Source organism: Phacochoerus africanus, chromosome 12 (assembly GCF_016906955.1).
Source record: "Phacochoerus africanus isolate WHEZ1 chromosome 12, ROS_Pafr_v1, whole genome shotgun sequence".
Classification (NCBI taxonomy): domain Eukaryota; kingdom Metazoa; phylum Chordata; class Mammalia; order Artiodactyla; family Suidae; genus Phacochoerus; species Phacochoerus africanus.
In genome coordinates this window covers 36414501-36430408 of record NC_062555.1, presented here as the reverse complement: position 1 = coordinate 36430408, position 15908 = coordinate 36414501, and the positions used below count along the sequence as shown (strand labels likewise).

General features: G+C 40.2%; 1 protein-coding gene across 2 annotated transcripts in view; it reads right to left on the bottom strand.

Annotated features, from left to right (window-relative positions):
- KIF27 (kinesin family member 27) overlaps window positions 1-15908 on the bottom strand; it is a 94370-nt gene that overhangs the window by 60602 nt on the left and 17860 nt on the right. For both annotated transcript variants that reach the window (XM_047755111.1, XM_047755110.1), the window contains exons 3-6: window positions 15456-15656; window positions 12225-13183; window positions 8611-8754; window positions 1480-1686 (exon numbers count right to left, since the gene is read on the bottom strand). In XM_047755111.1, the coding sequence (XP_047611067.1) occupies window positions 1480-1686; window positions 8611-8754; window positions 12225-13183; window positions 15456-15656 (1511 nt within the window). The remainder of the gene's footprint in view (window positions 1-1479; window positions 1687-8610; window positions 8755-12224; window positions 13184-15455; window positions 15657-15908) is intronic.

Here is a 15908-nt window from a genome sequence, read left to right as displayed (position 1 = left end):
GTTGTCTTGGCACTCTGAGGCACTGAGACTATGACATAGGAGACACTTCATTAACATGTGTTTGAGAATGCAGTGTACTATGCACTTTCAGAGTCACCACCTCATGTAATCCTTCATACATCCACCATGTCCCCCATTCTGACAGATAAGGAACCTGGGGTTCACACAGGTTTAGTCACACATCTAGGCCTACATGATAGAGCTGGTGTTCATACCAAGCCTACCTGATTGCAAAGTCTAACACCTGTCATATTTCTTATCCCTCTGACTATAACCAACACACAGATCTCAAGTCATTTCCCTTCATAAAATTAATAAACAGGGAGCTCCCTGGTGGCTCAGTGGGTTAAGAATCTGGTATTTTCACACTGCTGGCTCTGGTTACTGCTGTGGTACAGATTTGATCTCTGACCCAGGAACTTCTGCACGTAGATGTGGCCAAAAATAAATAAATAAACAAAATTAATAAACAGAAACTAAAATTCATGAATATGCTAATTAGTCTTCTTTCTTTTTTTTTTTGTCTTTTCAGGGCCACACCCATGGCATATGGAAGTTCCCAGGCTATGGGTCGAATTAGAGCTGTAGCTGCTGGACTACACCACAGCCACAGCAATGCCAGATCGAAGCCACATCTGCTACCTACACCACAGCTCATGGCAATGCTGGATCCTCAACCCACTGAGTGCAGCTAGGGATCAAACTCACATTCTCATGGATACCAGTTGGGATTGTTACCGCTGAGCAATGATGGGAATTCCTAACTAGTGTTTTCTAGAGTGGAGATTTCTTGATTTTTCAAGAGAAATCTGTGTTTGCATATATTTAACACTCACACACATATTTTTATAAATAAATACTAAAATGAAATCTCATACTAGTTTCTATATAGTCTTGATTATGTCAGCTTGGCAAGACTTACATGCAATATCATTTTGAAAATAATCAAACCAATTAAGTCAAAGTAACCTCATCAACCTCTAACCTCATCAACTTGGTATGATTAAAGAAAAAAATTCATGAAGATAACAGACTTAGTCATATTTGAAACTACAATGGCAAAGGGTTAGCTTTTTTCTCCTTGATAAATGTAAGCATTATCTTCAACTATTCCTTCCAAATATAACTTTACATTTTCCTATATATTATTTTTTTTGTATTAAAAAGAAGCAAGATTAAAAGAAAGAGCAGGAGTTCTCTTGTGGTGTAGAGGGTTAAGGATTCGGTGTTGTCATTGCAGTGGCTTGGGTTGCTGCTGTAGCACGGGTTTGATTCCTGGCCTGGGAAATTCCACATGCCATTGGCAGGCATGAGCAAAAAAAAAAAAAGTATACATAACAAACAAACAAAGAGTATACACAAAAGTCTATGAAACCAAGCAGTAAAAGTTGAGACTATATAAATACACTGTGATATTACATTAACATATAGTATTTTTGAAATCTCAAAATAAGAAAGAGATTAATGCTTAGACTTTACCTTCCTGGAAGCTGATCTTGCTGGAATATAAATATAGTGCCCCAAATGAGTATCAAACGGTACAGTATATGGTCTCTTTTCGGGTATCCTGGCATCTGGCCCATCTCCACAAGTTTCCTTAACTGCAGAAGTCATTGACAGGTTAAGTTTTGTTAGTTCTTCACTCAGTTGATCCACAAGAAGTTGTTGTTCTATTATTTTTTCATTCTTTGTAGAAGAAAGATGTTAAAAAGAGAATCTCAGTACGTCCATATGATTAAATTGTACACTGACCAAAATCACAACTACCTTAACAGTAAAACCTCACTTATCCAAAGACTAGACCTCTGATGCAGGTTAAGAATTTAAGATTGTTCTGAGTGATGAAAACCTTTGACCAGTAAGCAGCAACAAACACAGCCTGAAGAGTCAAAGACAGTGTCCCATATACTCTGAGTGGTTGGCTTGCCAACCTAAAGCACTCTGATTAGTTGATCTTTATAAATATCTGAACTTTCTGAGTGAAATCCAAGAAGTAACAAGGGACTAGAAAGGTGAAAAGTTTAGAAAGAACTGCAAATAGCCTAGGTGACAGTAAAGGAGACAGAAAGTGCAGTGAAATCAAAGACTTTACTCATCGAAAAAGAAAGCCCAAAACAAAGAGACAGAAGACAAGAGTCATGGAAGAAAGGAGAACTTGAAACCAAAGGCAGAACAAACTCTATGGGCAGGGAGGGGCGGGGGGGCAACTGTATGTGGTTTAGCTTTCTATGTAGCCTCTAATAAAAAATCCTGACATATATCCAATCTAGAAGGCTCTGACATCAATCTTTGCTTTACAAACACTAAATTACATAAGCAGGCAATGTCATTCATTTTAATATTTCACATGTACTATGACATTTAAATAGAGGAAAAAAAAAACACCTAAAGTTTCACTGTGTTAATGCTGAGCTATAAAATGTAACTATTTTAAAAAATTGAGGAGTTCCCATTGTGGCTCAGCAATTAAGAACCCAACTAGTATCCATGAGGACTCAGGTTGGATTCCTGGCCTCGCTCAGTGGGTTAAGGGTCTGGCGTTGCCACAAGCTGCAGCGTAGGTCACAGACGCTGCTCGGATCCGGTGTTGCCATGACTGTGGTGTAGGCTGCAACTAGTATCCATATAGACGTGGGTTTGATCCCTGGCCTTCCTCAGTGGGTTAAGGATCTGGTGTTCCAGTGAGCTATGGCATAAGTCACAGACTCCGCTTGGATCCCGTGTTGCTGTGGTTGTGGTGTAGGCCAGCAGCTACAGCTCCAATTTGCCCCTTGCCTGGGAACCTCCATATGCCATGGGTGCAGCCCTAAAAAGAAAAAAAAAGACTATCTTTCTATATATCTATATATGTCAATAGCATATAAGTTTAGGGAGGATATTAAATGGAGTTCTTACATTCTCTGGGAAAAGGGTAAAAATACCAATTAATATTAGACTGCATTAAGTCAAGGGTGCATGGTACACTCTCTAGGATACCACTACATACCGTGAAAATACAACCTTTAAGGTAATGAAGTAAATAGAAAAATTAAAAATAAACTGGGAGTTCCTTTTGTGGCTCAGCAATAACAAACCCAACTAGTATCCATGAGGACAGGGGCTCAATCCCTGGCCTTGCTCAGGTTAAGGATCCAGCATTGCCTTGAACTGCAGCGTAGGTTGCAGAAGTGGATCAGATCCTGCATTGCTGTGGCTGCGGTACTGGCTGGCAGCTACAGCTCCCATTGGACCCCTAGCCTGGAACTTCCATATGCTATGAGTGTGGTCCTAAAAAGCAAAACAAACAGACAAACAAACAAAAACCCACAATTAATCCAAAAGACGGTAAAAAGGAGAGAAAAAGGAACACAGAGCAGATAGGATAAGTAAAAATCACAATGGTGGGATTCAGAACTGCAAAAATCCTAAACAAAATAATTGTCAACCAAATCAAGGACATATGTAGAAAAAAGTTAACACAGCGGACCTGACTGCTGCCCTTTTCTAAGACCTGCTTTTGAGGTTGCCCACTGGCTGGTGTCTGGGAACTTGGATCCTGAGAGGATTCTGAACACCCCAATTGGTAAGAATGGCTGACTGCGCTCAAACTGTTCATGTAGACAAGGGACTTGATGCTGAACATCTGCTTCCCTTCTGGTAGTCTGGAATTGTGGTCCATTCTGGACACCAAATGCCTTTGTGACCAGCCCCCAATAAAACCTGAGTCTCTACTGAGGTTCCCTGGTAGACAGCATTTCACAGGTGTTGTCACAATGTTTGCTGGGGGAATTAGGCACGTGTGGGTGACTCCACTGGAAGACAACTCCTAGAAGCTTGTGCCTGGTTTCTCCCAGACGTCACTCTACATCCCTCTTCCCATTGTTCTTCACTATAATAATTTTTTTTTTTTTTTTTTTTTTTTTGCTTTTTAGGGCCACACCTATGCCACAAGGAGGTTCCCAGGCTAGGGTCCAATTTGAGCTATAGCTGCCAGCCTACAGCACAGCCATAGCAATGCTGGATCCAAGCCACATCTGTGACCTACACCACAGCTCATGGCAATGCCAGATCCTTAACCAACTGAGGGAGGCCAGGAATTGAACCAAAACCTCATGGATCCTAGTCGGGTTTGTTTTTTGGTTTTTTTTTGTCTTTTTGCTATTTCTTTGGGCCACTCCCGTGGCATATGGAGGTTCCCAGGCTAGGGGTCAAATTGGACCTGTAGCCACTGGCCTACACCAAAGCCACAGCAACGCGGGATCCGAGCCGAGTCTGCGACCCACACCACAGCTCACGGCAACGCCGGATCACTAACCCACTGAGCGAGGGCAGGGACCAAACCCGCAACCTCATGGTTCCTAGTCGGATTCGTTAACCATTGCGCCACGACGGGAACTCCCCTAGTCGGGTTTGTTAACCACTGAGCCATGACGGGAACTCCACACTGTAATAAACCTTAGCCATGAGCACAATTATATGCTGGGTCCTCTAGTGTGTCATTCAACCAGAGGATGGTCTCGGGGACCCCTGACCCAATAGTGCATCATGACCAAAAAAGGTCTTATTCCAGGAATATATAGATTGATTTAAAATTAGAAAAATCAATATAATTCGCCACTCTGACAGAATAAAAGGGGAAGATCATGTTAAAGAAAAATGACTTGATAAAATTTCATATCCATCCATAATAAAATTTCTCAAAGAAACTTTCCCTCATTTAATAAAGGATAAATTTTAAAGATATCTACAGCAAAATCAACTACAATAAAAAAAATTTTTAAATAACAAAATTTTAAAAATATACACAGCAAACATGCTACTTAATAGCGAAATGATGAAAGCTTTTCCTCTATAGTTGGAAATAAGATAATGATGCTTGTGGCCATCACTTGTTTTCAACATTGTATTGAAGATATCAGTCAATGAAGAAAGGTAAAAAAACAAATGGAAGGTGCAAAGATTATAAAGGGAGAAGTTAAAATGTGATCACTTGAAGGTGACACAATTCTAAATGAAAATCCAGAAGAATTTACATAAAATATTACAGTTAAAAAGTGAATTTAATCATGTTGCTGGATATAAGCTATTAACATATGAAAATCAATACAGTTATACATACCAACAAACAATTAAGAAAGTAGAAATTTGAAAAGACTCCATTTACAGTCAGATGAAAAAGTAAAGCACCTAGGAATGAATCTAACAAAAGACATGCAATACCTCTAGACATACACAACAACTGTTATTGAGAAAAAACAAAGAAAACATGAGTTGATGGGGGAACATACCATGTTCAGAGATTAGTAAGAAGACTCATGATCAACAGCTGTTGATTCTTTTCAAATGCATCTTATAGATTTAAGGCAATTCCAACTTAAATCATAAGCGGTGTGTGTGTGTGTGTGTGTGTGTGTGTGTGTGTGTGTGTGTGTGTGGTCCTTGACAAACTGATGCTAAAATTTATAGGAAACAATCAAGATACTCTTGGAGGGGAGGGAAACAGAACAGAGGGCCTTGCTCTGAAGAATAACTAGATTTATTAGGTACTCACAATAAATAAGAAATCTGACATTGGTCCAAGGATAGACAAGTGAATGGGATACAGCAGACGCCCCAGAAACACACAATAAATTCATGCACAAATGAACTTTGACTTATGAAAAAGCACTCAGAACAGTGGTAAAAAGAGGGCCTATTCAATTAATGATGCTGGAATCAATGGATATGTATATGGAAAAAACTGAAATCTGACCTTTACTTTAACCCAAACACAAAAATCAATTCCAGGAGGACAGTAGAGCTAAATGTGAAAGGCAAAACAATAAAGCTCCTAGAAGATGATATAAAAAGTATTCTCAGGAGTTCCCGTCGTGGCGCAGTGGTTAACAAATCCGACTAGGAACCAGGAGGTTGCGGGTTCGGTCCCTGCCCTTGCTCTGTGGGTTAACGATCCGGCGTTGCCGTGAGCTGTGGTGTACGATCTGGCGTTGCCGTGAGCTGTGGTGTAGGTTGCAGACGCGGCTCGGATCCCGTGTTGCTGTGGCTCTGGCATAGGCCGGTGGCTACAGCTCCGATTCAACCCCTAGCCTGGGCACCTCCATATGCCGAGGGAGCGGCCCAAGAAATAGCAACAACAACAACAACAAGACAAAAAAATAAAAAAATAATAAAAAGTATTCTCAGAGGAGGGAGTTGGGACAAAATAAGGTTTGTTAATGAGAGCACAGATATCAATAAGCTTTAAGAAAAAGATTGTTGGAGTTCCTATCATGGCACAGTGGTTAACGAATCCGACTAGGAACCATGAGGTTGCGGGTTCGATCCCTGCCCTTGCTCACTGGGTTAAGGATCCAGCGTTGCCATGAGCTGTGGTGTAGGTCACAGATGCGGCTCAGATCCCAAGTTGCTGTGGCTCTGGCATAGGCTAGTAGCTACAGCTCCGATTAGACCCCTAGCCTGGGAACCTCCATATGCCACGGAAACGGCCCTAGAAAAGGCAAAAAAAAAAAAAAGATTGTTGATGGAATTCCTGCTACGGCACAACAGGATCAGTGGCAACTTGAAAGTACTGGGACACAGGTTCAATCCCCAGCCCAGCACAATGGGTTAAGGATCCCGCATTGCCACAGCTGCAGCTTAGGTCACAACTACAGCTCGGATTTGATCCCTGGCCCAGGAAATCCATATGCTGCTAGAGAGCCAAAAAAGAAGAAAAAAAAAGACTATTGAATTTGATTAGAATGTCTTTTCTTCAAAAGACATCATAAGAGTAAAAACCACGTCACAGAAAGAGAACAAAATACTTAGAACCATATAATTGACAAAGAGTTCATACCCAGATTATCTAACAAAGTCCTGCAAAATTAATTTAAAAGACTTAGTGTAATAGAAAAACAAGCAAGAGACCTGAAGAAGTATTTCCCAAAAGACATTATCCAAATAGCAAAAAAAAACATGAAAAAGTACTCAACTTCACTCATCACCAAGGAAATGCAAATTAAAACCACTATAAAACAGCACTACATACCTACTAAATTGCCTAAGATTTAAAATCAACAATATCAAATGTTGGCAAGCAAGTAGAACACCAGGAATGTTCAGACAGTGCTGGTGCAAGTTTAAGTTGGAAAACAGTTTGTATCATTTATCAAAGTTGAGGATTCACCTACCCTATGACCTAGCAACTCAAGCCCTACACACAAATCCAAAAGAAATGTCTGTGCGTGCGTGCATGTGTGTGCGCACACCAGGAGATATACATAAGAAAATTCATAGAAAAAAGTCTAGCAACAGGGAGTTCCCATCATGACTCAGCAGTAACGAACCCGACTAGTATCCATGAGGACGTGGGTTCAATGCCTGGCCTTGCTCAGTGGGTTAAGGATCCGGTGTTGCCATGAGTCACAGTATAGGTTGCAGACATGGCTTGGATCTGGCATTTCGGTGGCTGTGGCAGAGGCCAGCAGCTCCAGCTCCAATTCAACCCCTAGCCTGGGAACCTCCATATGCCATGAGTGCAGTGAAAGAAAAGGAAGGAAGGAAGGAAGGAAGGATCTATCAATAGTAGAATATAAAAATAAATTATGGTATATTCATATAATGAAATACTAAGCAGCTATAAAACTAGTCAAGCTACAGTTACACTCAATACGAACGAATCAGAATAGACATGATGTTCAATAAAAGCAACCAGATACTAAAGCATATATATTGAATAATTAAATTTATAAAAATTCCAAAAAGTAAACTGCACCAGTCAAGGATAACATAGTAAAACAACAAAGGAAAACAAGGAAATCATTATTATGAAAGTAACAAGAGTGGCTCTCTCTAAGGAGGAGAGACTAAGGGCTTCTGAGCAGCTGGCAGTTTGCTATTTCCTGACCTGGTGGTGGTTACCCAGCTGTTCTCTTTATGATAAATCACTGAACAATTCATTCCATTTTACATATATTTTGTTTTTTAATTATTATAGAATTAGAAGGGTTAAAAAAGAAAGCAAAAATAATGCCAAAATCAGAATCTAATGTGCCCTGGATCAGATTATTACTCAAGGCAGTGGTTACTCCCTGGTAGGAAGCTAAAGGCTTTAACAGAAATTATTTGACAGATGAGTGGGTTCATAGGCAGGGAGTATAATATTTAGGGACAGAGAATGTTACACTGCAGGCACATCCATGTTGATAATAGGAAAGCTAAGGCAGAGAATTTGAAAGACTTAGCAAAAGTTAAAGAACAAAATTACTGATGGAGTATAAAAGGATAATCTAATAAATTAAAATGTTTAAATTACGTGTTTACCTTCTATCACTTAACAATATCACATTGGCTATTACTTTGGCAAATAACGGAAGGGAAAAGTATAAAGAAAAGATAACCATAATATGATTTGCAAACTAATTTCCTAGATATTAGGCTTTATATTTTTGAAATATAAGTCAAACTAACAATAAAAATATTTTCCTTTATACCAATTTAGGGGGGAAACTGTAATAACTCTTTCAGGTGCCTGTGTTCAGAATTCTTCTGAAAACTATTTTGCAAACATTCCCACTCATCACTGAAAATGCAATTCCATTTAGTTACTATTCCAATGAAATATACAGAGTGAGGCACATTAAGAAACTCTACCTGTAACTTATTCACTTTTTGCGCTTCTTTCAAAGATACAACGTGTCCTTTGTTTTCTTGTACCATCATCTGCACTTGATTCTTTAGCTCCTTCACCTCCAGGTCCTTCTGATTAAATACTACTTCATCAGCAGCAAGCGCACACTGGGAGGAGGGAAAGAAAGCACAAGTGATATTCACCATGAAAAATACTCAAGGGAGGAGTTACCGCTGTGGCTCAGCAATAATGAACAGGACCAGCATCCATGAAGACGCAGGTGAGATCCCTGGCCTTGCTCAGTTAAAGATCCAATTTGGCTGTGAGCTGTGGTGCAGGCTGCAGATGAGGCTCGGATCCCACGTTGCTGTGGCTGTGGCATAGGCCAGCAGTTATAGCTCTGATTTGACCCCTAGCCTGGGAACTTCCATATGCTGCAGGTATGGTGCTAAAAAGACCAAAAAAAAAAAAAAGAAAATAAAAGAAAGAAAAAAGAAAATACTCAAGGAAGCCCACACAGTATCACAGAAACCATGGTTTAATGATAGTTTGACAATGTCTCTTAAAGGAAGTTATTCTACCTGTGAGATGGTCTAATAATCTCATGTTAGCTTTTTTACAGTACTTACCTTCTTGCCTAATGGGCCCAGGGAGGCAGGGCTGAGCAAAGAGAATGTCCATTCTTCTTCATGCACAGACCCACGGACTCCCTGAACAGATGAGTTTATTGATCTGTCTACAGAATCCCTGGCATGTGGCCCTACCTATGACAACTGAGTCCAATCCCTCAGCTGCCACAAATGTATAGCCTAAGCAGAGGCAGGTGAAAAATAAATGAAAAGATCATGATAAACTAATGTGTACTGAGCCTTACTACAGCTCAGGCATCCTTCACATGATTTTATGGGAACTAAGGATGCTCTGACAGCTTTCAAAACAACCCTATATGGAGCTTATAATTTAAGTGTTTCCATTTTATAGATGGGGAAATGGAAGCACAGAGAGGTTCAATATTTGTCCAAGGTCAGAGAGCTAATCAGCAGAGGAGCTGGGATTCAAGTGTTGGAATTTTGGTACCCATATTCTTAACTATGATATTCTATCTCCCACAGGGAAAAAGAACAGAAAAGGAAGTTTAAAAAACAATTCTTTAGGAGTTTCTGCCGTGGTTTGGCAGAAATGAATCTGACTAGTATCCATGAGAATGCAGGTCTGATCCCTAGCCTCACTCAGTGGGTTGAGGATCCAACACTGCTGTGAGCCGTGGTTGCAGCCACAGCTCAGATGGGCTGTAGCTGAGGGGCTACAGCTCTGATTTGACCTTTAGCCTGGGAACTTCCAAAAGCCGCAAGTGCGGCCTTAAAAAAATTTTTTTTTTTTGTCTTTTTTAGGGCCTCATCCACGGCATATGGAGGTTCCCAGGCTTGGGGTCTAATCAGAGCTACAGCTTTGGGCCACAACCACTGCCACAGCAATGCCAGATCCAAGCCATGTCTGCAACCTATACCACAGCTCACGGCAACACCAGATCCTTAACCCACTGAGCAAGGCCAGGAATCGAACCCACAACCTCATGGTTACTAGTCAGATTCATTTCTGCTGCACCATGATGGGAACTCCAAAAAGAAATTTTTTTTTTAAAGGGACATATGGGGTAAGGAATGACACCAATCATTTTTCTACTTGCTGTTCAGTGGTATCCAAAGATTACTAGCCCTGCAAGTCTGCAGATCAAAAGAAGGAACCCATTTTATAAAACTGGGAAACGCTAAATGCTTTGAGATTTATAATATACATTAGCATTTTTCAAAATTCTGAGAAGTCTTGGGATTTTTGCTTTTTGCAATCTAGAATTCCCCAAAACAATCTGATCAGGGTACCATTTTTCATTGAGACTGTTAATATCTTTGGGAAGTCATAATCCAGAGTACATAATCTAGAGCAAGTATAAATACAGAGTTTCCAACAGACGGAGAGAAGTTACTACCCACCTCACCGCTAAGCAGGTGGGTTTTGTGGGCTTCCAATAGCCACCTTAGAGGCATGCTTCCTACCACCAGCTCCTATAGTGAACTGAAGTTCAAGCTTCCTATCACTTGTACTTCCTGTTCTGCCAGTTTCTTAAACCAAAGAGGAAAGGCTGGGCCTGCTCTATTTAGGAAAAAGACAGGGCAGTGTTACTGCCTTAAAAAAAAAAAATCCATGATTTTAAGACTACACTTATATTTAAATATTAAAGCTTTATAACAGAGTAGCAGTTCTCCTAGGGCATTCAGTAGTGACCCTTTTAGCATGACCCTTAGATCATTTCAGGGTGTCCACGGGGCAAAACCATTTTCCTAGTTATACTAAAATGATAATTGCTTTTTCCACCATGGTAACACTTGCACTGATGGTGCAAAAACAATGACAGGTAAAGGGGCTGGCTCCTAGTGTGAACAAAGGAAGTGTCATCAAACTGCTGTGGTAGTCACTATATTCTTCACTGCCGTGCATTCATAACACAAACAAACAAATGCCAGTTTCACTTAAGAATATTCTGATGAGGGATTTCCCTTGTGGAGCAACAGGGTAAGGATCCAGCATTGTCACTGCAGTAGCTCATTTTTTCAATGAAAAGTAGGTTAATGTAAGTCTTAACACATGTATATATAATATGTATACATATATGTAGATACATTCCTTAAATATTTTTGAAATATGATGATTTGTTTGTCTAAAAATCAACACTCCAAACTCAAGGGATGAAGTATTTTTTTCTTTCAAGAAGACCTGACCTAGAGTTCCCATCATGGCTCAGCAGTAACGAACCTAACTATTTTCCATGAGGATTCAGGTTCGATCCCTGGCATCGCTCAGTGGGTTAAGGATCCAGCATTCTGTGAGCTGTGGTATAGGTCACAGATGTGGTGGATGCCCCATTACTGTGGCTGCAGCATAAGCCAGAAGCTTTAGGCTACCACTGGACCCCTAGCTGGGGAACTTTCATATGCCACAAGTGTGGCCCTTTAAAAAAAAAAAAAAAAAAGAAAGAAAGCAGCAGCACTAACCCAAAGAGGGATAAAAACCCAATAAAATTTAATTAATGTTGTTTCTGAAACTGTGTTTCTTTTCATTCTGTAAATTAATGACCAGGTCCACAAGAGTCTACTCAATAAATACAACAAATTAAAATATATTTAAAGGAGAAAGGGGGAAGAGCCCAGAAAGGTATGATTTATGAGGAGAAAGCACTATGAAAAGAAAAGGGAGAAACAGAGTAAAAGCAAATGAGGTTTTACACAGAATCCTTTTTAAAAACTTCTGAAATTTGGAGTTCCTGTCATGGCTCAGCAGAAATGAATATGACTAGCTTCCATGAAGACGCAGGTTTGATCCCTGGCCTCCCTCAATGGGTTAAGGATCTGGCGTTGCCGTGAGCTGTGGTGTAAGTTGCAGATGCGGCTTGAACCCCACACTGCTATGGCTGTAGTGTAGGCCAGCAACTCCAATTTGACCCCTAGCCTGGGAACCTCCACTTGCCACAGGTGCAGCCTTAATGGGGGGGGGGGGACCTTCTGAAATTCCAAAATGACTCCTCCTTGACCCGATAAATTTATCCTTAAACAAGTTCCTTACAAAAGTGGTGTCTACATACCTGGCATTTCTTAAGCTCTCTCTTCAGCTGGAGCACTGTAATATGCTGCGGTCCCTCGCCCAGGCTGCCAATGCCTCTGCTTCCTCTGAATGTTGTGAGAATTGCCTTCCTGACCTCCTGGGTCATGTTAAACCACTCCTGCAGTTTTTGTTGCTGCTTTTGGTTTAGTCTGACAGCATCTTTTAAGTCCACCAAGAAGGTAAAGGCTTCCTCTATACAGTTTTGGTAACCCAGACATTCTCCTTGTAGCTGAGCTACTTGCTCCTCAAGAGAATGGATCCTGTTTTTATCAGGAGTGCCCTCACGATGGATCTGGCTAGTTTGGCTGCTACCAGTCTGCTGGCTTTGCAAAGCTTCTCGAAGCAACTTAATCTCAAATTCCATTTCATCCATACGGTCCAACTCGGGGCTGAAGTTTAAGGTGGGTTTATTTCTAATGTTGCGTGCTCTGTTGGCATACTTGAGAGAATTTAAGGACTCGTCAAAATCGGAGGAGGATGGGCTGACACAAGTGATCATGACGGTCTTGGCACTGCCTCCCAGTGAATCTTTCAGAAGCCGGGTAATTTTAGCATCCCTATATGGAATATGTGAGCTCTTCCGGCGTGGGTCCCCAAGAGCGCTTATGACGTTTCCTAACGCCAGCAACCCACTGTTGATCTGAATGGATTCTTTGAACCGTTCCCCAGTATTCCCCGTTTTGGTTACTCTTTCTGACCCAGCCAAATCCACAAAGTGGAACTTTGAGACAATATGCCGAGGGGAATACCATGATCCATCTTTGGCTGACTCTCTATTTTTCTCTACTTGACAAAGGCTGATGGTGAAAATGGCATGTGATCTACTGGAGTGCTCGTTCATTTGGGTGGTCCCCGTGTGCCTGGCTGCATTCCCCATCTCCAGGAGACTCATCACTTCATCTGCACTCTCCACCTGACACTCCTTGGCTCCAACAATCACTTAAAATGGCAAGAGCAAGGTTTTAAATCAAGTTTAATCAAAATCCAATAGAGTTCAATTAACCACACCACAGTTATCGTTTGCTAAGCTGCCCAGCCAAGATTGTCCCTTTAAAAAAAATCAATAGCATTTCAAATGAAAGTAACATCAGCAACATCATTAAATAGTTTTAGATAATCTTCTAACAGGATTATTCTAACAGATGGCACTCATTTTGAGGTTTAAATTTTAAAAGATGTAATATATGTCATATCATATCTAATATACTGCACAAATGAACCTTTCCATAGAAAAGAAAATCACGGACTTGGAGAATAGACTTGTGGTTGCCAAGGGGGAGGAGGAGGGAGTGGGATGGATGGGGTGCTTGGGGTTAATAGATGCAGACTATTGCCTTTGGAATGGATTAGCAATGAGATCCTGCTGTGTAGCACTGGGAACTATGTCTGGTCACTTATAATGGAGCATGATAATGTAAGAAAAAAGAATGTATACATGTATGTGTAACTGGGTCACCATGCTGTACAGCAGAAAACTGACAGAACACTGTAAACCAGCTATAATGGAAAAAAATAAAAATCATTATATATTAAAAAAAGATGTAACATATATTTTCTAAACAATCTGGGTTTTTTTTTTTTTTTTGGAATGACACATCGCACAATTCTTTAAGACAGCTGACAAAAGAAAAACTCTTCCAGTATTTTGATTTGTGGAGTCTATCACACTGATTAAAAGATAATAAACTGGAGTTCCCATCTTGGCTCAGTGGGTTAAGAACCCAACTAGTATCCATGAGGATGTGGGTTCAATCCCTGGCCTCATTCAGCAGGTTAAGGATCCAGTGTTGCTATGAGCTGTAGTGTAGGTCACAGACCTGGCTCAGATCTGGCATTGCTATGGCTGTGGCATATGCCAGCAGCTATAGCTCCAATTCAACCCCTAGCCTGGAACTTCCAAATGCCACAGGTATGGCCCTAAAAAGAAAAAAAATAAATAAACTAAATATATAACTCAAAAGAATTAATCAGTAGTAGATTAATTAAGAGAAACCAGTTTCTTTTGTGTTTCATTAATACTCAAGCCATTCTAAGGTTTAAGAATTTTGGTACATAACCAATGATAAATGAAAATTTCATAAAAATAAAGTTGGTTAGTCATTTTTAAAACAGGTTTACCCTATATAATATCAGAGTATAAGGTAAACAAGATGAGATGGCAATTCAAAAAAAAAAAAAAGTTTCTAGGAGTTCCCATCATGGCTCAGTGGAAACAAATCTGAATAGCATCCAGGAGGACCCAGGTTTGATCTCTGGCCTCACTCAGTGGGTTAAGGATCCAGCATTGCCACGAGCTGTGGTATAGGTCACAGATGTGACTCAGATCTGGCATGGCTGTGGTTGTGACACAGGCCAGCGGCTACAGCTCCTATTCAACCCCTAACCTGAGAACCTCTATGTTCTGCAAGTTCAGTCCTAAAAAGACAAAAATAAAAGTTCCAAAAATATAAAATAGACAGTACAGAAGTATACACTATCACTCTAGATAAAATTAATGATCAAAATATTCTCTAGCTGATAGCAATCCTGCAGAAATTTTGGTACCATGTAAACTATTTGAAGATTGCCATATATCACTTAAAATGCTCATTCACAACCAAAATGCATTTGTTTGACATTTTTATTGAGTTACCCTTGCATTTTGACTTTGCGGAGGGTCAACAACCCAATGCCACCCCCACCAATCATGTTAATCAAGAGTTAGCTCAATTTTGGGGCTTTTTTTTTTTTTTTTTGGTCTTTTCGTCTTTTTAGGGCTGAACTCACAGCATGTGGAGGTTTCCAGGAGAGGGATCGAATTGGAGCTATAGCTGTTGGCCTGCATCAGAGCCATAGCAACGCAGGATCCCAGCCGCATCTGTGACCTACAACACAGCTCCCGGCAACACCAGATCCTTAACCCACTGAGCGAGGCCAAGCGTCCTCATGGATGCTTGTCAGGTTCGCTAACTGCTAAGCCAGGATGGGAACTCCAACTGAATTTCAAATTGTACCTTAATAATTTCATCTTACCAACCAGTCTGAACTTCTGTTTTTCACCTGGATGAGCTCACTTCTATTGGTAATCATTAAGCTACGCAATGCAAAAGTAAAAACAAAATTCATTTTGTTTCTATGTCTATTTTTAAAGAATCCTTGGGAAATACCCAGAAACTGAATTAAATCATATCCATCTGCTAATGAAGGCTATCAATTAGGTAGGCTACTTTACCCGTGTTTCCCTTTTCATCTTCTCGGATGTGAAGATCCTTCATAGATGTCTCCAATTCTAGAAGATCTCTTAGGTCTTCTTTGTAAACTTCTATATAAGACACTTTTATAGTAAAGTCAATGCTAGGATTTTCAGAGATGTTTTGAAATATTTCTTGGATAGCACGAGGAATGATACCCTTTTGATCCTCCACAACTGAAACTGAAAGTTTAGAAAAAGAAAGCACATCTGAAACTTAAGGTTTAAGAAAAGCTACAATTAAGAAATGTACAATCAATAAATTCACTTGCTTAATCTCTATTATTAAACTTTTTAAAACCATTAACTACAAAATTGAGAAATGAAAGTTTTCACTTGCGGGGCCTTACTCAAAATTCATTCATGCACTCACTATTTACATAATACCTACTATGTGCCAGGCAGATTCTAGGACCCCAGGAACCATCAGTGAAC